The 26,244-nt window shown below is 40.5% G+C and overlaps 1 protein-coding gene across 4 annotated transcripts in view; it reads right to left on the bottom strand.

The window, feature by feature from the left end:
* GPR156 (G protein-coupled receptor 156) overlaps positions 1-26,244 on the bottom strand; it is a 120,419-nt gene that overhangs the window by 60,469 nt on the left and 33,706 nt on the right. For all 4 annotated transcript variants that reach the window (XM_001164405.7, XM_054682193.2, XM_054682194.2 and 1 more), the window contains 2 exons: positions 18,686-19,161; positions 18,323-18,459 (listed from right to left, as the gene is read on the bottom strand). In XM_001164405.7, the coding sequence (XP_001164405.1) occupies positions 18,323-18,459; positions 18,686-18,781 (233 nt within the window). In that variant the 5' untranslated portion in view covers positions 18,782-19,161. The remainder of the gene's footprint in view (positions 1-18,322; positions 18,460-18,685; positions 19,162-26,244) is intronic.

Below are 26,244 nucleotides of genomic sequence, written 5' to 3' on the forward strand. Positions count from 1 at the left end.
GCCTTTCAAGTCTATTCTCAAATGTTACTTCCTCAGTGAGGCCTTCCTTGGTCAAATGATCTTGAATAGCAACTACCACTCTGACAGTCCCCATTCACTGTCCCTGTTTTACTTTTCTTCTCTGATCACTAACATCCCGAATAGTTTACAATTTATTTTATGTCCTGCCTATTCCCCCTCCAGGAAAGCAAAGTCCACGAGGGTAGTGATTTTGCCTACCTTGTTCTTTGATGTAACCCCAGCACCTAGAACAGTATCTGAAACATTGCTGGCCAATTCAATAAATATTTATTGAAACAATAGGTATATTTGTGAGAATCTGACTATGAGAAGGCCTTCTAAAAGTACCGAACTCTGTGGCTGATAGCGCTTCAAAAGCAGACGGCTTTTCATGGCATACTAAGATTGAAATGAAAGTTGAGAATGAAGGGTCACAACCAGGATGGCTGGGAATCCGGGGCTCTGGACGTCATGCTTTGGGCTCCTAGAGGGAGTAACCATCAAGAAAGAGAGAGAATAATAATAAAAAGCAACTGCTTACCTAGGGCACAATTTTTACATAGAGTTGACATTATCTTAAACAGTTAAAGAATGAAAACAATAATCTTCTAAGAACTGACCTTTATCATCATAGTCTACTATATTCTAGGCCAGTTAATTTGTTCATTCGGGAAACAGTGTGCAGTCCAGGCACAATGGAAACACAAAGATGAATAAACTCAAGGAGCTCACTGTATGGTAAGGGAGACAGAGCCCCGCTTCTCTCAACCTAGTAAGTGCCATCAGCTGTGATGGAGTAATGACAGCCATGACTATTTGTAACAGTAGGTGCACAAAGGAAGGTGTGACCACTTCATCTAGGGCTGATATTGATATAGGCCTGACTGCAGGATGGACAGACAGCATCAGAAGACTGTGCAGAAACTATTCCTATGCATTAACTTTTAACCTACCTCATTAACTTCTGCTGACCCACTCGTACTCCATCTGGCAGCCAGTACTCAAGAAAGACCTCATTCCTGTTCATAGTTCTATATATTTTCACCTCATTTCTGCTTTGCACTTTTTTCCTGCACCATTCCTACATACCAGTGGCTTTTTTTTTTTTTTCTGAGACAGGGTCTCACTCTGTCACTCAGGTTGGAGTACAGTGGCATGATCTCGGCTCACTGCAACCTCCGCCTCCCAGGTTCAAGTGATTCTCCTGCCTCAGCCTCCTGAGTACTGGGATTACATGCATGTGCCACCATGGCCAGCTAATTTTTATATTTTTCGTAGAGACAGGGTTTTGCCATGTTGGCCAGGCTGGTCTTGAACTCCTGGCCTCAAGTGATCTGCACGCCTTGGCCTCCCAAAGTGCTGGGATTATAGGTGTGAGCCATCGCGCTTGGCCACCAATGGCTTTTGATCTCATGATACACCTCCTATTTTTGGCTCTATGCCCAATCCTCTGGAATTGATGATCAATACAATATTTTCCTTCTGTGAACCTTAGCTTCCTTTTTGGTCAAGGCCTTGCAGGATCTGCTCCTGGTCACTCTGCCTCATTCAGTCCTTGGCCCTGCAACACTAGCCCCAGATTATGCTGTATGGCTGGTAATTATTCTAGGCCTGACTAGCTCCCCTTCTTCCTTCTTGGCCAATAACCATCAAACCAGGGATTATAAAGAAGATCCCAGAAATTCTAATAGTGTATGACAGTGTGCAAACTTTCTTTTAGCCAAAAAAATCAGTACTGCTTTCTTTTATTCCCAATCACCTTCCCTTCAGCTCCAATTTCTCAAACCACAAAGAGAACAGAATCGATATGAAAGCAGCACAGCTCCTATACCTGCAGCAAGGCATTATTTTTTAAATGCTATTAAAAAAACCACCAGAATGTACTTTTTGGTTTCCTCATGTTTTTGCACCCAGGTGATGCATTTGAAGCTCCCAGGAACCCTTAAATCATATTTTATACATTATGCTGAGCATTGTAGGTGTTTAGTTCACTAAATATTTACTGTTGATATTGATAGAGAAACCTCACTTGGATGCTAATGTAAGGCTTTCAGGAATGCAAGAATAAAGAAAAGATGAGTATAACTCTTCTCCATAGCATGGAGACCTTGAGGCCTTTTACAAAAATGGAAAACGATGTGAAATCTGGGAAGTCAGAGAGATTCTGAGAAGGGTATAACAATAATACCAAGAACCATGACTCATGTAGTATGTTGGAATTTCTGAAGGCAAAGAAGACAAACTCAGCAGGGTACATGAAAGTATGTAACTCAACTCTGCCAGGTGCAGCTCAAAGGGCCTGCATGAGGACCCTAACTGGGAAGGAAGTTGTAGTGGAGTGAGAAGACCACAGGGACATATTTCAGCCATTCACTGGTGTCTGTGTCTCTGACTGTCATGCTAGCCCAGGATGCAGGCAGAAGTGGCAGGTGCCTCCATGCACAGTCCCTAGTGTTGGAGGCAAACCTACCAGGGGCCCTGAGCAGCTCTGTGCATTCTTGTCAGGTATGCCAAGAAGCAAGGCTCTGACTGCTCTTTATCCAGGCCATTTCTCAGGGTTGTGTTTGTAATGAGCAACCTTGAGGGATCAGGTAACATCTTCCCCTAGACAAAGAACAGGCTTGTTACAACTCACTATAAAAGCAGTGGACTTACCAGGCTCAGGATTCCTCTCCTTAAATGGTAGCCCACTGTGTGTGTGCAAACATCCATAAACATCCATTATGGGACTTTCATTCCCCTCATGGCACGTGGGGCATGGAAACCAGTAAAAGCTCAATGTTAAGTTCTGATTACTGCTTTTGCCATGAGTAATCAAGTGTTTTTTCTCTGACCCAAGAGTCTCATGTCTTTAGCTAACATCCATCAAACATTACCAGGCTAACTTGTTAACTTGCATGTAAGGTAAAAGCTCATACCCTACACAATTCTTGTTACTCTACCTTCTTGATTTCATAGGCAATAAAATCCCAGATACTGCTGTGGAAATGCCACCTTTAACCCTGAGAAGTAGCAATATGTAAATAACAGCTACCATCTATAATCATTATCACAAGTGATATTGAAATAAGGTCTCAGAATAAAAGATAGTCCTTTTATTTACTTTTGAACTTATAAACTTTGAACAAGTTTAGCTTCATGCAGAACTTACAACAACGCCCTTATTTTGTGAATTTCAGAGGAGGCACCAGACGTGCTTCCCTTTGGGCCTGAAATATCTCCTTTGTTCTAAGAGTTAAGTTATTATGGTCCTTATTAAGCTGCATGAGGAATCTAGGAAAAACAAAACATTCTCCCATATCAATTATTAGTATTGGCTGAGCATGGTGGCTCACTCCTGTAATCCCAGCACTTTGGGAGGCTGAGGTGGGCAGATCACTTGAGGTCAGGAGTTCGAGACCAGCCTGCCCAACATGGCGAAAACCCGTCTCTACTAAAAATATTTTTTAAAATCATAATAAAATCATCAGTATCAGGCAAAGTCATCAGATAGGTTTTAGGACACCTAGCAAGGTCCTTTTAAATGAACACTAATAAAAATCAATTAATTAATTAATTAAAAAAAAGAAAACGAACACTAGGTATGGTGTATTTTGTTCTCCATGAGAACCTGCTCAGAAAAATAAGAATGTATAATAGTTTTACTAGCTTTATTAAGGTATAACTGGCACACAATTTAAAGTGCATGACATATTTAAAGTACATGATTTGATAAGTTTTGATATATGTATGCACCTGTGAAATACCATAATCAAGGTAAAAACATATCCATCACCCCAAAAAGCTTCCACATGCCCCTCTGTCATCCTCCTTTCCTGACTCTTTGCCAACCCTACTCATCCACAGGCAACGACTGATCTGCTTCTGTCACTACAGATTAGTTAACAATAGATTAGTTTAGTTTTTTAGAACTTTGTGGAATTGGATTTACATAGCATGTAGTCATTTTGCCTGGCTTCTTTCATTCAGTGTAATTATTTTGAGATTCATCTTTGTTCTTCCAAGTATCAATAATTCATGTTTTAAATTGCTGAGCAGGATTCTATTGTATGGATATACTACAATTTGTTTAGCCATTCACTTGCTAATGTGTATTTGTGCTATTTCCAGTTTTTGGCTATTACAAAGAAAGTTGCTATGAACATTGGCGTACAAGTCTTTATATGGACATGCAGTTTCATTTCTCTTGGGTAAAAACCTAAGAGTGGCATAGCTAGATCACATCATAGGTATATGCTGAACTTTTAAAGAAACTGCCATGGCCGGGCGCGGTGGCTCATGCCTGCAATGCTAGCACTTTGAGAGGCCAAGACAGGCAGATTGCTTGAGCCCAGGAGTTTGAGACCAACCTGAGGAACATAGCAAAACTCTATTTCTATAAAAAAAAATCAGCCAGGAATGGAATAAATAAATAAATAATCTCCCAGACTGCCTTCCAAAGTGAAGTGGTTGGACCAAATTATGTTCTCATCAGCAGTGTGTGCCAACATGGGATTTACTCAGTCTTTTTAATTTTAGCCATTCTAATGAGTGTGTAGTGGTATTTTAATGTAGTTTTAATTTGCATTTCCTTAATGAGTAATGGTATTGGACATCTTTTCATATGCTTATTTGTCATCCATATATCTTCTTTGGTGAAGTATCTGTTGAAATCTTTTACCCATTTTAAAATATTGAATTGTTTGTTTTCTTATTACAATAGTCCCCCTTATCTAAGGGGGGATACATTCCAAGACCCCCAGTGGATGCCTGAAACCATGGATAGTACTGAGCCCCATATATACTGATTTTTCCTATACATATATACCTATAATAAAGTTTAATTTATAAATTAGGCACAGTAAGGAATTGGCAACCATAACTAATAATAAAACAATTATGTATTAGTCTGTTCTCACACTGCTATAAAGGTACTACATGAGACTGAATAATTTATAAAGAAAAACAGGTTTAATTGACTCACAGTTCTGCATGGCTGGGGAGGCCTCAGGAAACTTACAATAATGGCGGAAGGCAAAGGGGAAGCAAGACACACTTTCACAAGGTGGCAGGAGAGAGAGAGTGTGCAGGGGAAAGGGCCAGACACTTAACAAACAACCAGATCTTGTGAGAACTCCCTCACTATCATGAGAACAGCATGAAGGAAACTGCCCCCATCACCCAATCACCTTCCACCAGGTCCCTCCCTTGACATGTGAGGATTACAATTTGAGATGAGATTTGGGTGGGGACACAGAGCCAAACCATACCAAATTATAACAATATGTCAGCATCACTACTCTTGAACTTTGGGGCCACCACAAAATAAGGGTTACTTGAACACAAAGCACTTCAATACCATGACAGGCAATCTGATAACCAAGATGGCTACTAAGAGACTAACAGGCAGGTAGTGTATATGGCATGGATATGTTGGACAAAAGGAGTATTTGTGTCCTGGGTGGGCCAGAGTGGAACAGCATGAGATTTCACCAAGCTCCTCAGAAAGGTGTACAATTTAAAACCTATGAATTGGTTATTTCTGGAATATTCCATTTAATATTTTCAGGCCATGGTTGACCACAGGTAACTGAAACCATGGAAAGCAAAACCACAGATAAGGGAGCACCACTGTATTGCGTTTTTTTTTTTTTCTTTTTTTTTTTGAGATGGAGTTTCACTGTTGTCACCCAGGCTGGAGTGCAATGGAGCAATCTTGGCTCACTGCAACCTCTGCTTCCTGAGTTCAAGCAATTCTCCTGCCTCAGCCTCCTGAGTAGCTACGATTTACAGGTGCCTCCACCACGCATGGCTCATTTTTTTTTGTATTTTTAGTAGAGACGGGGTTTCACCATGTTGGCCAGGCTGGTCTTGAACTCCTGACCTCAGGTGATCCACCCACCTCAACCTCCTAAAGTGCTGGGATTACAGGCGTGAGCCACCACACCCAGCCAGATATATGATTTCAAATATTTTATTCTAGTCTGTGGCTTTTTCTCATTCTCTTAAGATTCTCTTTGAAAGAGAAGATGTTCTTAATGATTAAAAAGTCTAATTCATCAGTGTTTTCTTTTATGGACCATGCTTTTGGTATTGTACCTAAGAAATATTTGCTTATTCCAAGGTCACAAAATTTTTTTTATATGTTTTCTTTTATAAACTTTACAGGTTTAGGTTTTATAAATAGGTCTGTGATCCATTTTGAGTTAATTTCTTAATATGGTGTAACATGTAGCTAGATCAAAGTTCATTTTTGCATATGGATATACATTTGTTCCAGCAGTATTTGCTGAAAAGACTGTCCCTTCTCCACTGAATTGCCTTTGTACCTTTGTTGGAAATCAGTTGACCATATACATGTGGATTTATTTCTGTAGTCTATTCTGTTCTGTTGATGAATATGTCTATCTTTGCCCAGTACCAAACTGTCTGCATTACTGTTAGTTTTGTAATATGTCTTGAAATCAGGTGGTCCTAGTCTTCCAACTTCATTCTTTTTAAAAATTGTTTTGTCTATTCTAGGTCCTTCATATTTTCACATGAATTTTATAATCAGTTTGTCAATTTATACAAAAAAAGGAAATGTGACTGTTATTGGATTAAGTCTATAAATCAACTAGGGAAGAACTGACATTTAAACAATATTGAGTCTTCCAACCCAGCAACACAATGTATCTCCATTTATTTAGATTTTTAAAAATTCTCTTAGCAATGTTTTAAAGTTTTCAGTGTACAGGCATTTCACATTGTTTGTTAGGTTATCCCTAAATATTTCATCTATTTGATGCTGTTGTAAATGGTATTGCTTTTAATTTCACTTTTTCAATTATTTGTTGTTAGTATATGGAAATACAGTTGAGTGTTGTACATTGATCTTGTATCCTGCAACCTTGCTAAACTCATGTATTAGTTCTAGTAGTTTTGTTTTGTTTAGAGATAGGGTCTGGCTCTGTCACCCAGTTTGGAGTGCAGTGGCACAATCTTAGCTCACTGTAGCCTCAAACTCCTGGATTCAAGCAATCCTCCCACCTCAGCCTTCTAAGTGTCTGGGTCTAAAGCTATGCACCACCACACCCAGCTAATTTTTTAATTTTTTATAGAGACAAGGTCTCACTCTGTGCCCAGGCTGGTTTTGAACTCCTGACCTCAAGTGATCCTTCTGTCTCAGCTTCCCAAAGTGGTGGGATTACACTTTGGGTGGGTGAGCTACCATGCCTGCCCTGTTTCTTCCTTTTAAATGTTTCACTGGATTTTCTACATAGGTGATCAGGTCATCTGAGGGTAAAAATCTTTTCATTCTTACTTTTTTTTAAAAAGTAGGTGACTTTTGTTTATTTTTCTTACCTTATTGCACTGGCTAAAACTTCCAGTGTTGAATAGAAGTCGTGAGAGTGGATATCTTGTCTTCTTTCTGATCCTAATGGGAAAGGATTCGGTCTTTTACCATTAAAAATGATGTTAGGTATAGGTTTTTTTTATAGATGCACATTATCAGGTTGAGGAAGTTCTCTTCTTTTTAAAATTTTTTTAACTTTTAAGTTCCAGGGTACCTGTGCAGGTTTGTTACATAGGTAAACATGTGCCAGGTGGTTTGCTGCACAGATCAACCCATCACCTAGGTATTAAGCCCAGCATCCATTAGTTGTTCTTCCTTATGCTCTCCCTCCCCCAACCTTCCCCAACAGGCCCCAGTGTGTGTTGTTCTCCCCATATGTGTCTATGTGTTCTCATAGTTCAGCTCCCACTTATAAGTGAGAACATGCGGTGTTTGGTTTTCTGTTCCTGCATTAGTTTGCTCCATCCAGGTCCCTGCAAAGGACATGATCTTATTCCTTTTTATGGCTGCATAGTATTCCATGGTATATATGTACCACATTTTCTTTATCCAGTCTATCATTGATGGGCATTTGGGTTGATTCCATGTCTCTGTTATTGTGAATAGTCCTGCAGTGAAGTTATGCATGCATGTATCTTTATAAAAGAATGATTTATATTCCTGGGTATATACCCTGTAATAAGATTGCTGGGTCAAATGGTATTTCTGATTCTAGATCTTTGAGGAATTGCCACACTGCCTTCCACAATGGTTGAACTAATTTACATTCCCATCAACAGTGTAAATGCATTCCTTTTTCTCCACAACCTCACCAGCATCTGTTGTTTCTTGACTTTTTAGTAATCACCATTCTGACTGGCAAGAGATGGTATCTCATCATGGGTTATTTCATTTTATTTTATTTTTATTTTTGAGACATTGTCTCACTCTGTCACCCAGGCTGGAGTGCAGATCTCGGCTCATTGCAACCTCTGCCTCCTGGGTTCAAGCAATACCTGGGTCCAAGCAATTCTTGTGCCTCAGCCTCCTGAGTAGCTGGAATTACAGGTGCTCACCACCATGCTTAGCTAATTTTTGTATTTTTAGTAGAGACAAGGTTTGCCATGTTGGCCAGGCTAGTCTTGAATTCCTGACCTCAAGTGACCCACCCACCTCTTATTGTGGTTTTGATTTGCATTTCTCTTATGATCTGTGATGTTGAGCTTTTTTTCATGTTTGTTGGCTGCATGTATGTCTTCTTTTGAGAAGTGACTGTTCATGCCCTTTGCCCACTTTTTAATGGGGTTATTTTTTTCTTGTAAATTTGTTGAAGTTCCTTGTAGATTCTGGATATTATACCTTTGTCAGATGGATAGATTGCAAAAATTTTCTCCCATTCTGCAGGTTGTCTGTTCACTCTGATGACAGTTTCTTTTGCTGTGCAGAAGCTCTTTAATTAGATCCCATTTGCCAATTTTTGGTTTTGTTGCAATTGCTTTTGGCATTTTCATCATGAAATGTCTATGTCCTGAATGGTATTGCCTAGATTTTCGTCTAGGGATTTTACAGTTTTGGGTTTTACATTTAAGTCTTTAATCCATCTTGAGTTAATTTTTGTATACGGTGTAAGGAAGGGGTCCACTTTCAATTTTCCACATATGGCTAGCCAGTTTTTGCAGCACCATTTATTAAATAGGGAGTCCTTTCCCCATTGCTCATTTTTGTCAGATTTGTTGAATATCAGATGTTTGTAGGTGTGTGGTCTTATTTCTGAGTTCTCTATTCTGTTCCATTGGTCTATGTATCTGTTTTTGTACCAGTACCATGAGGTTTTGTTTACCGTAGCCTGGTACTATAGTTTGATGTCAGGTAGCATGATGCCTCCAGCTTTATTCTTTTTGCTTAGAATCCTAAGCAAAAAGATATTGGGGCTATTGGGGCTCTTTTTTGGTTCCATATGAATTTTATAATAGTTTTTTCTAATTCTGTGAAGAATGCCAATGGTAGTTTAATGGGAATAGCATTCAATCTATAAATTTCTTTGGGCCATATGGCCATTTTCACAATATTGATTCTACCTATCCATGAGCATGAAATGTTTTTCCATTTGCTTGTGTCCTCTCTGATTTCCTTGAGCAGTGGTTTGCAGTTCTCCTTGAAGAGGCCCTGCACTTCTCTTGTTAGCTGTATTCCTAGGTATTTTATTCTTTGTAGCAACTGTGAATGGGAGTTCATTCATGATTTGGCTCTCTGCTTGCCTGTTGTTGGTTTATAGGAATGCTAGCAATTTTTACACATTGATTTTGTATCCTGAGACTTTGCTGAAGTTGCTTATCAGCTTAAGAAGCTTTTGGGCTGAGAGGATGGGGTTTTCTAGACATAGGATCATGTCATCTGCAAACAAAGACAGTTTGACTTCTTCTCTTCCTATTTAAATACACTTTATTTCTTTCTCTTGCCTGATTGCCCTGGCCAGAACTTCCAATACTAGGTTGAATAAAAGTGGTGAGAGACGCCATCCTTGTCTTGTGCCAGTTTTCAGGGGGAATGCTTCCAGCTTTTGCCTACTTAGTATGATACTGGCTGTGGGTTTGTCATAGATAGTTCTTGTTATTTTTAGGTATATTCCTCAATACTTAGTTTATTGAGAGTTTATTGAAGAGATGTTGAACTTTATCAAAGGCCTTTTCTGTGTCTATCGAGATAATCATGTGGTTTATGTGATGAGTTACATTTATTGATTTGCATATGTTGAACCAACCTTGAATCTCAGGGATGAAGTCAACTTGATCGTGGTGGATAAGCTTTTTGATGTGCTGCTGGATTTGGGTTGCCAGTATTTTATTGAGGATTTTTGTATTGATGTTCATCAGGGATATTTGTCTGAGGTTTTGTTTTTTTATTGTGTCTCTGCCAGGTTTTGGTATCAGGATGATGCTGGTCTCATAGAATGAGTTAGGGAGGAGTCCCTCCTTTTCAATTGTTTGAAATAGTGTCAGAAGAAATGGTACCAGCTCCTCTTTGTACCTCTGGTAGAATTTAGCTGTAAATTCGTCTGTTCCTGGGCTTTTTTTGGTTGCTAGGCTATTTGTTACTGCCTGAATTTCAGAACTCATTATTGATCTATTCAGGGATTCCATTTCTTCCTGGTTCAGTCTTGGGCAAGTGTTTGTGCCCAGGAATTTACCCATTCCTTCTAGATTTTCTAGTTTATGTGCATAGAGGTGTTTATAGCATTCTCTGATGGTTGTTTGTATCTGTGAGGTCAGTGGTGATATCCCCCCTATCATTTGTCATTGTGTCTATTTGATTCTTCTCTTTCTTCTTTATTAATTTAGGTAACAGCCTATTTTATTAACTTTTTTTTTTTCAAAAAAAATCAGCTCCTGGATTTGTTGGTTTTTTGAAATTTTTTTTTTTTTGTGTCTCTATCTCCTTCAGTTCCACTCCAATCTTGGTTATTTCTTGTCTTCTGCTAGCTTTGGGATTTGTTTGCTCTTGGTTGTCTAGTTTTTTTAGTTGTGATGTTAGGTTGTTGATTTGAGATCTTTCTAGCTTTTTGATGTGGGCATTTAGTGCTATAAATTTCTCTCAACACAGCTTTAGCTGTGTCCCAGAGATTCTGGTACACTGTCTCTTTGTTGTCACTAGTTTCAAGGAACTTCTTGACTTCTGCCTTAATTTCATTATTCACCCAGGAGTCATTCAGGAGCAGGTTGTTCATTTCCATGTAGTTGTATGGTTTTGAGTGAATTTCTTATTCTTGAGTTCTAATTTGATTGTGCTGTGGTTGGAGAGACTGTTTGTTATGATTTCAGTTCTTTTGCATTTGCTGAGGAGTGTTTTACTTCTGATTATATGATCAATTTTAGAGTGCCATGTGGCTATGAAAAGAATGTATATTCTGTTGTTTTTGGGTGGAGAGTTCTGTAGATAACTATCAGGTCCATTCAATCTAGAGTTTAGTTCAGGTCCTGAATATCTTTGTTAATTTTCTGTCTCAATGATCTGTCTAATATTGTCAGTGGAGTGTTAAAGTCTTTCACTATTATTGTGTGGGAGTCTAAGTCTCTTTGTAGGGCTCTAAGAACTTGCTTTATGAGTCTGGTTGTTCCTATATTAGGTGCATATGTATTTAGGATACTTAGCGCTACTTGTTGAATTGAGCCTTTTACCATTATGGAATGCCCTTGTCTATTTTATCTTTGTTGGTTTAAAGTCTGTTTTGTCAGAAACTAGGACTGCAACCCTTGCTTTTTTCTGTTTTCCGTTTGCTTGGTAAATTTTCCTCCATTCCTTTATTTTGAACCTATGTGTGTCTCTGCACTTGAGATGGGTCTCTGGAAGACAGCATCTGGGTGTTTGCTGATGCTGACGGGTCTTTGCTCTTTGGCCAGCTTGCCATTCTCTGTCTTTTAATTGGGGCATTTAGCCCATTTACATTTAAGGTTAGTGTTGTTATGTGTGAATTTCATCCTGTCATCATGACGCTAGCTGTTTATTTTGCCAACTTGCTTATGTGGTTCCTTCATAGTGTCACTGGTCTGTGTACTTCAGTGTGTTTTTGTAGTGGCTGGTAAGGTTTTTCTTTCCATATTTAGTGCTTCCTGCAGGAGCACTTGCAGGGCAGTCCTGGTTGTAACAATTCCCTCAGCATTTGCTTATCTGAAAAGGATCTTATTTCTTCTTCACTTATGAAGCTTAATTTGGCCTGATATGAAATTCTGGGTTGGAAATTCTTTTCTTTAAGAATGTTGAGGCCGGGCACAGTGGCTCACGCCTGTAATCCCAGCACTTTGGGAGGCCGAGGTGGGCAGATCACGAGGTCAGGAGATCGAGACCATCCTAGCTAACACAGTGAAACCCTGTCTCTACTAAAAATACAAAAAATTAGCTGGGCGCGGTGGCGGGTGCCTGTAGTCCCAGCTATTCGGGAGGCTGAGGCAGGAGAATGGCGTGAACCCGGGAGGCGGAGCTTGCAGTGAGCTGAGATCGCGCCACTGCACTCCAGCCTGGGTGACAGAGCGAGACTCAGTCTCAAAAAAACAAAAAATAAAAAAAATGTTGAATATTGGCCTCCAGTTTCTTTGGCTTCTAGGATTTCTGCTGAGAGGTCCACTGTTAGTCTGATGGGCTTCCCTTTGTAGATGACCTGGCCTTTCTCTCTGGCTGCCCTTAACATTTTTTCTTTCATTTTGACCTTGGGTAATCTGACGATTATGTGTTTTGGGGTTGATCTTCTTGTGGAGTATCTTACTGGGGTTCTCCACATTTCCTGAATTTGAATGTTGGCCTGTCTTGCTAGATTGGCGAGGTTCTCCTGGATGACATTATGAAGTATGTTTTCCAATTTGGTTCCATTCTCCCCGTCTCTTTCAGGTACTCCAATCAGTTGTAGGTTTGGTCTTTTTACGTAATCCCATATTTCTTGGAGGTTTTGTTTGTTTTCATTCTTTTTTCTCTATTCTTGTCTGCCTGTCTTATTTCAGAAAGACAGTTTTCAAGCTCTGAGATTCTTTCTGCTGCTTGGTCTACTCAGCTATAGACACTAGTGATTGGATTGTGAAGTTCTCACGTTGTGTTTCTCAGCTCTATTAGGTGTTTTATGTTCCTCTCTAAACTGGCTATTCTGGTTATCAGCTCCTGTAATGTTTTATCATGATTCTTAGCTTCTTTGCATTGGGTTAGAACATGCTCCTTTAGCTCAGCAAAGTTCGTTATTACCCTCATTCTGAAGGCTACTTCTGTCAATTCAGCCATCTCAGTCTCAGCCCAGTTCTGTGCCCTTGCTGGAGAGGTATTACAATCATTTGGAGAAGAGGCACTCTAGCTTTTTGAGTTTTCAGCATTTTTGCATTGATTCTTTCTTATCTTTGTGGGCTTATCTACCTTCAGTCTTTGAGGTTGCTGACATTTCAATGGGTTTTTTTGGGGGTCTTTTTTGTTTATGTTGTTGTTGCTGCTTTCTGTTTTTCTTTTAACAGTCAGGCTCCTCTTCTGCAGGGCTGCTGTGGTTTGCTAGTGGTCCACCCCAGACCCTAATCACCTGGGTCCCTTCTGCACCTGGAGGTATCACGATCACCAGCAAAGGGTGCAAAACAGCAAAGATGGCTGCCTGCTCCAAACTGACGCTGGCCCAAACACTCCTGTAAGAGGTGTCTGGGGATCCCTTTGGGAGTTCTCACCCAGTCAGGAGGAATGGGATCAGGGATCTGCCTCAAGAAGCAGTCTGGCTGCCCCTTGGGGGACTGGGTGCACTGCACTGGGGGGGATCCCCTTTTGTCCAGACTGCCCAGACTCTCCAGAGCCAGCAGGCAGGAAAGGCTAAGTTGGCTGAACCACAGAGACTGTGGCCACCCCTCCCCTGAGGGGCTCTGTCCCAGAGAGATCAGAGTTCTGTCCATAAAACCCTGGCTGGAGTTGCTGAAATTCTCACAAGGAGGTCCTGCCCAGTGAGGGGGGATGGATCGGGGTCCCACTTAAAGAAGCAGTCTGGCCACAATCTGCCACAGCAGCTGTGCTGCGCAATGGGGAGGAAGTTCTGTTCTATGCTGTTTGTTGAGACTTTGTCAGAAATTGATGTTGAAGTTTGTCAAAAAATTTTTCTGTATCTACTGAGATGATCATATAGTTTTCTTTTTTAGTTGGTAAATGTCATGAGTTATTGATCAATCTTTAGATATTAAACAAAGCTTGCATTCCAGGGATAAACCTCACGTTGTCGCAATGATGTATTCTCTTTTTAACATTTGGTGATACTCAATTTGTTAAAATTTTGTTTAAAATTTTGAATCTATGTTTATAGGACATATTAGCCTATAGCTTTCCTCCTCCCTTCTTCTTCTTCTTCTTCCTCTTCCTCTTCTTCTTCTCCTCCTTCTTCTCCTTCTCCTCCTCCTCCTCCTTCTCCTTCTTCTCCTTCTTCTTCTTCCTATTCAATTTTGAAATCAGGGTAATGCTGCCCTCATAGAATGAGTTGGGAATTACTTCTTTATTTTCAGTTTTTTTAGAAGAGTTTGAAGTTGAACTGGTAATATTTCTAAGTCACAGCTTAGTTGGGTGCCTGTGGCTCAGGTTTTCACATAAGAATACAGTCAAGGTGTCACAAGAATACAGTCAAGGTGTCACCTGTTTCAAAGTTCACTGACATGGCTGTTAGCAAGCCCCAGGTACTTGCTGGCTGCAGGCTGGAAACATCAGTTCCTTGCCAATGGGGGCCTCTTTACAGGACAGCTTATAACACAACAGCTGGCCTCCCACAGAGTGGGAGTTAGTGGGACAATGAGAGAGATCTAAGGTGGAAGCCACAGTTTTTGTGAACTAATGCCAAAAGCGACATCTCACTAAAAAGCAAGTTAGTAAGTTCACCTCATACTCAAGGAGAGAGGACTTCATAGGAGTGTGACTACAAGGAGGTGGGAATCATCGAAGAACATCTTAGAGGCTATCTACCATAGTTGTTTACAACATTACCTTATCCGTCATATCTACAGAATCTATAGTGATGTCACCTCTCCCATTCCTTATTTGGGTAATTGTATCTTATTTCTTTTTTTTCTGATCACTTTGGCTAGAGGTTGATCAGTTTTACTTATCTTCATAGCTTTTGGCTTTACTGACTTTTTTTTCCTATTGTTTTCTGTTTCCTATTTTATTTTCTAACCTGATCTTTATTATTTCCTTTCTTCTACTTACTTTGGGTCTCATTTGCTCTTTTTTTCTGTTTGTAAGGTGGAAGATGAGGTCATGGATTTGAGACATTTCTTCTTTTCTAATATGGGGTTTAGTTCTCTAGATTTCCCCCTAACACTGCTTTAGTGGCATCCAACAAATCTAGGTTGTATTTTCATTTTAATTCTGGTCAATATTTTCTAGTTTTCCTTTTGATTTCTTTTTTGACCATGGATTAAAGTGTTCTATGTAGTTTCTAAATATTTCAGGATTTTCCAGAGATCTTTCTGTTATTGATTTCCATTTTAATTTCATTGTCAGAAAACATAGTTTATATGACTTGAATCCTTTAATTTTTTTTTTTTTTTTTTGAGACAGAGTCTTGCTCTGTTACCCAGGCTGGAGTGCAGTGGCATGATCTCAGCTCACTACAACCTCTGCCTCCCGGGTTCTCCTGCCTCAGCCTCCCAAGTAGCTGGGACTACAGGTGCATGCCACCACACCCATCTAATTTTTGCATTTTTAGTGGAGTTGGGTTTTCACCATGTTGGCCAGGCTGGTCTCAAACTCCTGACCTCTGGTGATCTATCCGCCTCAGCTTCCCAAAGTGCTGGGATCACAGGCATGAGCCACTGCACCCGGCTTGAACCCTTTTAAATTTAATGAGACTTTTTCTATGGCCCAGAATATGATATATCTTGGTAAATGTTCCATGTGTACTTCAAAAGAATATGTATTCTGCTGTTGTTGGGTGAAAGGTAATATAAATGTCAATTGGGTCAAGTTGGTTGATAGTGTTCAAGTTTTCTTTATCTTTACTGGTTTTTGAAATTTTTATAAAAATTCAATATCTGCAACTGGATTTAAATATTTTTATATTATTTTTATTGTGTTAAAATATTTTTCTTCCTCTCCTTTCTTGCATGTACACACACATGAATACTCACACACACAGTCCCAAATTTAGAGACCACAGAATTGTAACGAAATAAAGCATCTGATTGTGATGCTGCATCTTTTAACAAATGTATTGTTCAATAAAACACTTTTGAAACTGGGTTATTTTATCTTTCCTTGTCTGACCTTGTAAGCCACTTAATTGTAAAATGTGTTTCTATTCACAATACCTCTTAATATTTTATTCTTTATGCCAAGTCATGCTCCCACTGCAAACAAAACAGGCAGCAAAATATTTAATAGAGTGAAAGAAATATAAGGGTTTCTAGTATAATGCTGTTTACAGGTGTTCCTGTTTTAACAGGATATATAAATACTTGATAAACCTTGTATTCTGCAAAATTATATGTAAAAATAATAGACTGTGGGGAAAATAGGATGGGGTCATAACACTCAAAACAGTTAACTTTGTAACAAGAGTATTAATAAAATATTAATTATTCCAACTAAAACACTACCACCCAGTAAATGTCCACTAGCATTTGTACCCAGGATCAAAGTCAACTTCTACAGTCTTAAATCTCAAGACACAGGTCCTCAGGGGCATTCATCTCCAATAGATAACATTGTCAAAAAATTAAAAATCTGCTCTGGATCTGTGCTTTCTTTAATAATCAACTGAAGTTTTTAAACATAAGGCAAATGTCTTCTCCACTTCTTCATCTACTCCTACAGCCTCATCTTGTAGGGAAGACACAAGTTCTTAAGCCATTAAGCCAGACACTACTTGCCCCAAGGGAAGGAACTGCCAAGCTTAAAGCTTCCTTTACTAGCTGTGAGAAAGCTTGCCCCTGAATGTTTAAATTATTGATTTGCTGGGGGAAAAGTAACATATGAATCAATGACATAATTTTCTTATTACCAACTGGGTAATACCAATTGAGTATTACTTTGCATTATAGAAACATGTTACAGCTGAAAAGACTGTACTCCATAGTTCTCTAACCTTGAAATGCATGATTTTCCCAGTCATTTTGTTGGCAGCAGCCACCGTTGGGATTTAAATCTCTTTCCTCCCAGGATCACTGGATGCATATTTACTGAGCACCTATTATATCCCAGAGTCTGTTCTAAATGCTGGAGACACAGTGGTGGGCACAAGAGGACAGGCAAAGTCCCTGTGTTCACAGAATTCCATTCTGGTAGGGGATACAGACAATCAACAGGTAAATCAACAAATATGGTAATAGCAGACTATGCTTGCTATAAGGAACATAAAACAGGCTGATAGGATATGGAATGAGATGAGGGGGTGATCATGGGTAGGGATACTACTTTAGATAGGATGATCAGGAAAGGTGTCTCTGAAGAGGTGACACTGGAGCCAAGACCTACAAGATGAGAAGGAACTAGTCATGGGAATATCTGAGGAGGACTTCCAGGCAGAGGGAACAGTACAGGAACAGTAAGTACAAAAGCCTTGAGATGGGAGTCAGCGTAGTGTGCTTGAGGAACAGAATGAAAAGTGGCTGAGGCAGTCTCTGGGGTATACTCTAGTTGGAGTGCCACATATCACCACCATGCTGAGGCTGACCCAACAACCAATCACCGCTGCTTAACAATTCCACGTCCTCCATGCCTAACATGGCAAAACAGCATCGCAAAATGCAACTGACCAATTCTCATCTGAGTGTCAAATCCACAGGCAATGGAGCACGACATGCTTGGTCACCACACAGGGTAAGGCTGGAGTGGGGCTAGACGAGTTTGGCTGGTTTGAGGAAGTTGTTAATTTCTGATTGTGGGCTCCATCTAGAAGTCAGCTGTGGGCTAAGGAGAGGGCTGGAGCAGGGCTTCTCATGAGGCACCCTGGGACGGCTGTGGTAGGATGAGGGTACAGTGTTGGGGTGGGAGAGATGGGATGGGCCCTGAGGAAGGATGAAATTGCATCCAAGGCAAGGTGCTATAAGTCCCTTCAGAAAAAAGTCACCATTTTGCTTCTTTTGCGAATCCTGGGAGCCATACTTACCCTGATGAGCTGATGACTTTCTAGTCAGCCAGAATTATCTAGCAAATAGCCAGGTAGCAGTGCTTCACTGCTTTTGCAGAAACCCTAACTCACCCAGACTGGTTCTGCTGTGCTGTCCTCAAGTTTTTGTGTTGTTTTGGAATCCTCTACATGGTCTTCATTTTAAATACAGATACCTCATCTTCTCAGAAGGATTGTACCTCCATTATAGAGAGAGACTCTTCATTCTCTTCTTTGGATACCCTTGCAGTAGTTAGCACAATACCGACCTAGAACTTTCCCCTTCTCAACAGGTAGACTATTTCAGAGGGAATGTCTCATGTGGTTTAATCCTGTAGTGGGAGACCAGATAGTGGCTTGTGCTGCCAAAAGATACTAACATTTGGGGTTTCATGATTGAGCTATGTGTGATGAGAAACTGGGCTGCTTACCTGTTCTTCCTGCAGCGAATTGTAAAGGCAAGAAAGAAAAGTATCAGCAGAAGTCCACAGCTGAGAAAAGTCCAAACAATACCCAAGAGGACAGGAGATAATGAAGAGATGGTCTTACTGCTGTGGTGGGAAGATGTCTGAGGACAGAATAAGGAGGAGCTGTTAGGAATGAAGGATCTTCTATAGGTCAAAAACAAACTGCCCCATCGTCACCAAGTGCTGGGAAATATGTATCCTGCATGAGCAGTTTCTCCTCCCACTCCTCCCCTTCCTCATCCCCCTTTCCCTCCACCTCCTCCTCCCCAACACCACCACCACCACATACATCTGAGCAGCCCTGGCATCCTGTGGCTGCTCACTTACAATTGTTGTCTTGCAGAGATCATGAAGGGGTCTCCGATCCAGCTCCTGGCCAGGAAAACTGTCACACAATTCAGAGCAGTTTATTTCAGGCTCCATGTCACCACATGCCCCTGTTGGTGTGTGCTTATTCACAGTCTTGGTTACCCACTGGTAGGGATGTAGATCTTTGACTAAGACACAAGAGCAACTCAAATCTTTTCTTCAGAGGCCCCATTTTGGAGCTGGCTGCAGGCTCAGAATCCAGAGTGAACAACTCATTCAGGTAGAAGCAAAGGGTTATTTCGCTAGGCTCCTTCATCAGACATCCTTCAACTGGTCGCCCTCCAAAATCAGACATCCTTCAACTGGTCCCCTGCTGCGAGTGCATGCCATGTGAGTCAAGAGTGGACATCTTAGTAACCATCAGGCTACACAAGGTGATGATTCTGGTTAACCACCAGATGGCAGTCACTGTTCGAGTACCCTCACTCTGGTTCCTGAAGAAAGGAAAGCAATTAAACCTGTTAAACAAAGGCATGTACACACACACACACGCACACATACACACGTAAATGGTTTATTACAGAGGTTTTAAAATATCATCTATTTTAATTATATAGTTATATTTTATTATACACTTTATTATATATATTACAAAGGTATCAAATATCATATATTTAAATCAACATATTTTAAGCCATTATAGTAAATAATATTTTTAAAACAAAGATAAAGCATATCTAACATTTTCTGCAGTTTCTTTTCAGATCCTTTTTATGGCCCAGTACTGTAAAGACCTTAGCTTAGACTTGTGAGCCACATTTTTCTTTTTTCCATACTGGGAAACCCAGTGCCCTCCCAAGATCTTTCTATGCAGCTCATGGCTTAAGTTCTGTCTGATCCTGGATGGTGCTGGGCTCAGGTGCCCCATGCTGTCTCCACACATGATCTGTCGGTCACTCTAGCTCTTGTTCTCTCTAGCTCTTGTTCTCTATGTCCAGTCGGCTGGGGTCAAAGAAAGGTACCCAAGCTGCCTGCAAGAGTCTTTGTGTGTTTGTATTTAAACTGTGAGACTAACAGGCGTGAGATAGACTACTCAGGCAATAGGGAAAGAAACTGGGGAGCTCTAGGAACTCCTGCAGAGTGAGTGGCTGGCCAGAGGATGGTGTTATTTCTCTCAGAAGATCCTTGCAATATGAATAATGTGATCTAAAGAGAAGCTCAGCCTTGTGGAACAAAGACAGAAAGGCAAAAAGGCTCAAATTAGCACCAGTAGAAAAGATAGCCATATCCCTAATTCTTTAAAGCAATCAATCCCTTAATAGAGAAAATAGATTTGAAATTTTACCAGTGGTAATCTAAAAGAGGCTGCCACTTCTGCTTTGTGTTTTTTAAACAGCTTAGCACAGTTTTCTTTGATTGTGGAGGAAAATTGGACAAGGCAAAAATATCCATTACTATTATCTCAATAGCCACTGAACACAGGGCCCATGTTTAAGCCAGAACAACAGTGACAGGTGGAGAGTGCCATCTTTGGAGTCTGTGTGCTTAGGCACAAACAATATAGCACCAGGTGCTGACCATTCATTGGCCTCTCATATGTTCCTGAATTATTTACCAGGTTTATTACAATGAAATCCCAAGAGAACTAAAAGCCACTATCTCCCATCAAGGCATTTAAATTATTGCACATTCTAGTCAGATTATTGAATGCAAAATTAAGAAGCAAATATAAAAACCTATTTGCATTCTAATTTAGTTGAGATTTTAATTGCTAGAAAGATATTTTTTCTTTTCTTTTTTTTTAAAGTTAGAGATTTCCTATTGTGCCTTCTAGCACAGAACCATACTGCAAACCACAGGGAGGACTATTACAACATGATGGATTAGAAGAAAATGTATTTTTCCTATATTGCCCTTTTAATCATAGTGGCAAATAAGTACACTTATATTTGAACCATTATTCATTCAATGTTTATATATTATTATATCATTTGGAAGAAGTGTATATGTATATGTATGGGTGTATATATACATAAAACCTCATTTTGTCCTCACTACAGTGTTTTGTGATGTAAACACCATTCCTCATTTTCAAATAAGTAAACTGAAAAGCAGAAAAGAAGAAAACCCTGCTCCAAATCTGCAGAGGCAAGAATCCCAGGAGTTTACATTCCAAGGTCAATGTCATCCCAGTATACACTCCACATGGTGCAGACACTCTGGACTAACTTCTTCCAAGAAGATACCAAGGGGCCTCTTGGGTTTCTTCAGCTTTAGTTCCCAGAGGTGCACTTCTGTGGGCTCCCTAGAGCTTGGCATGCCATAGTGCCTCTTTACCAGTAGTTCTCAACTATGCAATTTTGCACCTTTAGGGGACATTTGGCAATTCTGGAGACATCTGTGGTTGTCAAAATTAAGAGAAGGATGCTATTCACATCTAGTAGGTAGATGCCAAGGATGCTGCTAAACATACTATAATTCACAGGATGGTCTGAACAACAAAGAATTATCTGGCCCCAAATGTCAACAGTGCTAAGGTTGAGAAACCCTGGTCAACACTGTGCACCCCAGGTGGGCTGACAATCTTAAACTTAAATTATCTTTGAGGGATTCTGTAAATATGATGGGGTTGTCCATCTGAGCCTAAAGTCCTCGGGGATGCAACTCTGACTTGGAATAAATTTCTGAGCACATTCTAGAGGTACCCTTGGATAAGCTAAACTCACTGGCGTGGAACCCTGAATGCTAGGCCCCTCTTCAGTCCATGGATATCCAGTGTAGAAACTTTATATACCGTGATATTGGGCTCCTACATGGGACAGGCATTAAACTGCAAACTTGGCACACATTCACAGAGATTCACACAAGAGGAGCTGATGAAACAATGAAGGGCTCAATCATTGAAAGGAAAGAGTTGAATAGTTTCAAAAAGTGTTTAGTGATTGGGAAAGTGGGTGGGGAGTTATCAGAGAGGGTAATGGTAAGACATCTGACCACAAGATATATACAGAGTCGAAGGCACAAAGGGAAGGGTCTTCCAGGCCCCTCCAAAAGCTACCTTCCCCCTGTACCCTCACAACTAAGTCTCTAGGGAGAAACTGTTTATGTCATAGACAGTAGTAGACCCAAGGCCATGTGTGGTAGTGTTTGCAATTTACTTGACAGAGATTACAGAATCCTTCCCAGTGATTAGGATCAGGAAAACAGACACTATCCCCAAGTGCAAGATGGTCATTTGCAAGTTCACCCCTCTGTACAGGCCCATATCTTTCTCACAAAATCTCTATTCTTCTATACGTAATTTATGACCAGTCATACAAATACTGTCTTTTAACAAGTTGTTTTGGTTGTTTTGCAGTTGGTAGAACTTCTGCTTCTGTCTGTGAAGAATTAACTGCTGTGCAAATTGCTTTTTTCTGTGAACAAGTTGAAAACCAGACAAAACACATGAAACAATCATTTTCAGGCATTGTACAACAGATGCCACACAACTGGGGTTCCTAAGAGATACTGCCTGGAGGTCATTTCCAGGTCACAGCACGTGGAGGGAAAACCAATCAGAACCTAGAATTCTACCTGAGGTAAGGGGAATGGATTGGAATTTGAGGATGTTGAGGTGGTTAGAATTTGTGGGACAGAGTAATGAAGAAGAGGGAGATACAGAGAGTGGGGAGAGCACTTTGGAAATCTGCAGAGGATCCCCCCCAGTCTTCTTCTAAGTATGATTTGGATATGAGCTGGAAGAAACTACTTGGAGTTGAAGAAAAAAACACTGATAGGCAATAGCTGAGTAATTCCTGGAACTCACACAGGGCTGAGACTACCCTGTGTTTCCATCAGCCAGTGTGGAGAGACCCCAAAATACACAGGACATTGGATAAAATCCTCAGAAAAGCCACATCTTAGTAGTAAAAACAAATTAACTCTAAACTAGATGTTACTCTGGATATACCCTAAAGGAAAGTCTCAAATGGATCAAAGTGATCTGTAAAAACTCAACTGCATTCCAGAACACAACTCAATGCTCTTAAAAGGAATATAACAAGATCCAGTGCTCAACAATGTAAAATTCAAAATAATCACCAGGCATTCAAAGAAATGAAAAAATATGACCTATAACCATAAAGTTTTAAAAAATAGATAAATAATATCAGACACAGAAATAACAGAAATGATATAACTATCACACAAGAACCTTAAAACAACTATTATAAATATGCTCTAGGATATAAAGCAAAATATGAACAAAATGAGGAGAGAATTGAAAGATAAAAAGGAGATCTAAATAGAACTTCTAGAGATAACAATATAATATCTGAAATAAAAATGTAACAGATCAGACATTGCAAAAAGAAACATTGGTTAACTTAAAAACATAGCAATAGAAATTATCCAAAAATCTGACCTCATTTAAAATTGCTTCACACTCCCTCTGGCTTTTGTAAATGTTCTTTCTCTGATCTGCCTTTTCCTCCATTGTCCTCAACAGCTTTTATTTTTATTTATTTATTTTTTTTGAGACAGAGTCTCACTGTGTTGTCCAGGCTGGAGTGTAGTGGCAGGATCTCAGCTCACTGCAATCTCTGCCTCCCAGCTTCAAGCGATTCCCCTGCCTCAGCCTCCCTAGTAGCTGGAATTACAGGCACCTGCCACCATACCCAGCTAATTTTTGTATTTTTAGTAGAGACAGGGTTTCACCATGTTGGCCAGGCTTGTCTCAAACTCCTGACCTCAAGTGATTCACCCGCCTCGGCCCCCCAAAGTGCTGGGATTACAAGTATGAGCCACCATGCCCAGCATGTCCTCAACACCTTTTAATGTGTTATTTAATTTATATATGTATTGGTGTCCACCGATTATTGACTTCCCCCATTAGAACACAAATTCTGTGAAAGTAAGGATCTTAATTTTGTATACCAGTGTATTTTCAGGTGCATAAACAGAAAATGATTGATAAGAATGATATATGGTGGCGGATCAAGATGGCAAAATAGAAGGCTCCACTGATCATTCCATCTGCAAGGACACCAAGTTAACAGCTGTCTACACAGAAAAAAACACCTTCATAAGAACCAGAAATCAGAGCAGAAAGGAAAACTAGATCAAACTCAGCTGAAATGTGCAAACGGAGGGAGGATTTAAAACAGCCCTAGCCAGAGAAGAATCACCAATCCCAGTGGTCTAAACTTGAGTGCCTGTAAACCTCACCAGTGAGGGCCACAGTGCTCTTTGTCTCCAAGTAAACTTCAAAAGCAGTCTAGGCCATAAGGACTGCAACTCTTAGGTGAGTCCTGGTGCTGAACTAGGCCCAGAGACAGCAGACTGGGAGTGCATGCAACCTACTGAGACACCAGCTGGGGTAGCCAAGAGAGTATTGGCATCACCCCTCCCCTTACCCCAGGCTACACAGCTTACAGCTCCAAAAGAGATCCCTTCCTTCCACTTGAGAATAGGAGAGGGAGAAGTGGGGAGACCATTGTCTTGCGTCTAGGATACCAGCGCAGCCACAGCAGGATAGGGCACTGGTCAGAGTCATGAGGCCTCCATTCTAGGCCCTAGAAACCAGGTGACATTACTAGACACACCCTGGGCCAGAGGGAACCCACTGCATTGAAGGAAAGGACCCAGCCCTGCCAGCATTTATCACCTGCTAAGTGAAGAGCCCTTGGTTCTGAATAACCAGCAGCAATAACCAGGGACTATGTTGAGGGCCTTGGGTGAGCCTCTGAGACTTGCCGGCTTCAGGTAGAACTCAGTACATTACCAGCTGTGGTGGCTGCAGGACAAAACTTCTGCTTGATAAAAGCAGAAGGAAATGTAAAAGGGACTTTGTCTTGCACCTTAGGTACCACCACAGATACAGGGGGTTAGAATACCAAGAGGGCTCTTGGAGTCCCTGATTACAGGACTTGACCCTTGGGCAGCATTTCTGGACCTTCCCTGGGCCAGAGGGGAGCCCACTGTCCTGAAGGGTGAGTCTCAGGCTAGGTAACATTCAGGACAAGCTGATTTAAGAGAACTTGGGCCTTAAGGGAACATCAGCAGTAGTCTGGCAGTCCTCCTCATGGCCTGGGTTGGCAGTGGCCAACATGGCGAAACCCTGTCTCTACTAAAGGCAGTTCCTCTGCCTTTGGAAAGGGGAGAGAAGAGTGGGAAGGACTGTGTCTTGTGGTCTGAGGGCCAGCTCAGCCACAGTATAATAGAATACCAGGTAGACTTCTAAGGTTTTGGACTCTAGTCCTTGACTCCTGGACCTACCTGGGGCATAGGGGAAGGACAAAGCCTTTCCTCTAAAATCTGGAACACAACAAGGATGCCCACTGCCATCACTGTTATTCAACATACTACTGGAAGTCCTAGCTAGAGCAATTAGATAAGAGAAAGATATAAAAAGCATCCAAATTGGAAAGGAATAACTCAAATTATCATTGTTTGCAGACAATATGATCTTATATTTGGAAAAACCTAAAGACTCCACAAGAAAAATGATTAGAACTGATAAATTCAATAAAACTGCAGGATACAAAATCAACACACATTTACCCAAATAAACATGAATCATTCTAGTATGTTCATTGCAGCATTATTCACAATAACAAAGACACAGAATCAACCTAAATGCCCATCAATGGTAGACTGGATAAAGATAAAAAAATAAAGTTCTTGTAATACACAAGAACTTCACAATGCAATCACAAGTATCCATAGGATGGACCAAGAAGTGGAAAGAATTTCAGAGCTTGAACACTATCTTTCTGCATATAGACAGGCAGACAAGAATACAGAAACAAATAAAAAGAGAAGGAATGAACAAAACCTCAGAGAAATATGAGATTATGTAAAGAGACCAAACCTATGACTTGACTGGGGTACCTGAAAGAGAGGGGCAGAATGGAACTGAGTTGGAAAACATACATCAGGATAGCATACAGGAGAACTTCTCCAAGCTAGCAAGATGGGCCAAAGTTCAAATTCAGGAAATGCCGAGAACCCCAGTAAGATACTCCACAAGAAGATCAACTCCAAGATACATAATCATCAGATTCTCCAAGGTGAAAATGAAAAAAAAAATGCTAAGGGTAGCCAGAGAGAAAGTCCAGGTCACCTACAAAGGGAAGCCCAACGGAAAACAGTGGACTCCTCAGCAGAAACTCTACAAGCCAGAAGAGACTGGAAACCAATATTCAACATTCTTAAAGAAAAATATTTCCAATCCAGAATTTCACATCGGGCCAAACTAAGCTTCATAAGTGAAGGAGAAATAAGATCCTTTTCAGACAAGCAAATGCTGAGGGAATTTGTCACAACCAGGCTGCCCTGCAAGCACTCCTGAAGGAAGTACTAAATATGGAAAGGAAAAACTGTTACCAGCTACTACAAAAACATACTAAAGTACACAGACCAGTGACACTATGAAGCAACCACAAAAACAAGTCAGCAAAATAACCAGCTAGCATCATGATGACAGGATCAAATTCATACATAACAATACTAACCTTAAATATAAATGGGCTAAATGCCCCCAATTAAAAGTCACAGAATGGCAAGCTGGATAAACAGCCAAGGGCCATCAGTAT

The sequence above is a fragment of the Pan troglodytes genome, chromosome 2, assembly GCF_028858775.2.
Source record: "Pan troglodytes isolate AG18354 chromosome 2, NHGRI_mPanTro3-v2.0_pri, whole genome shotgun sequence".
Lineage (NCBI taxonomy): Eukaryota > Metazoa > Chordata > Mammalia > Primates > Hominidae > Pan > Pan troglodytes.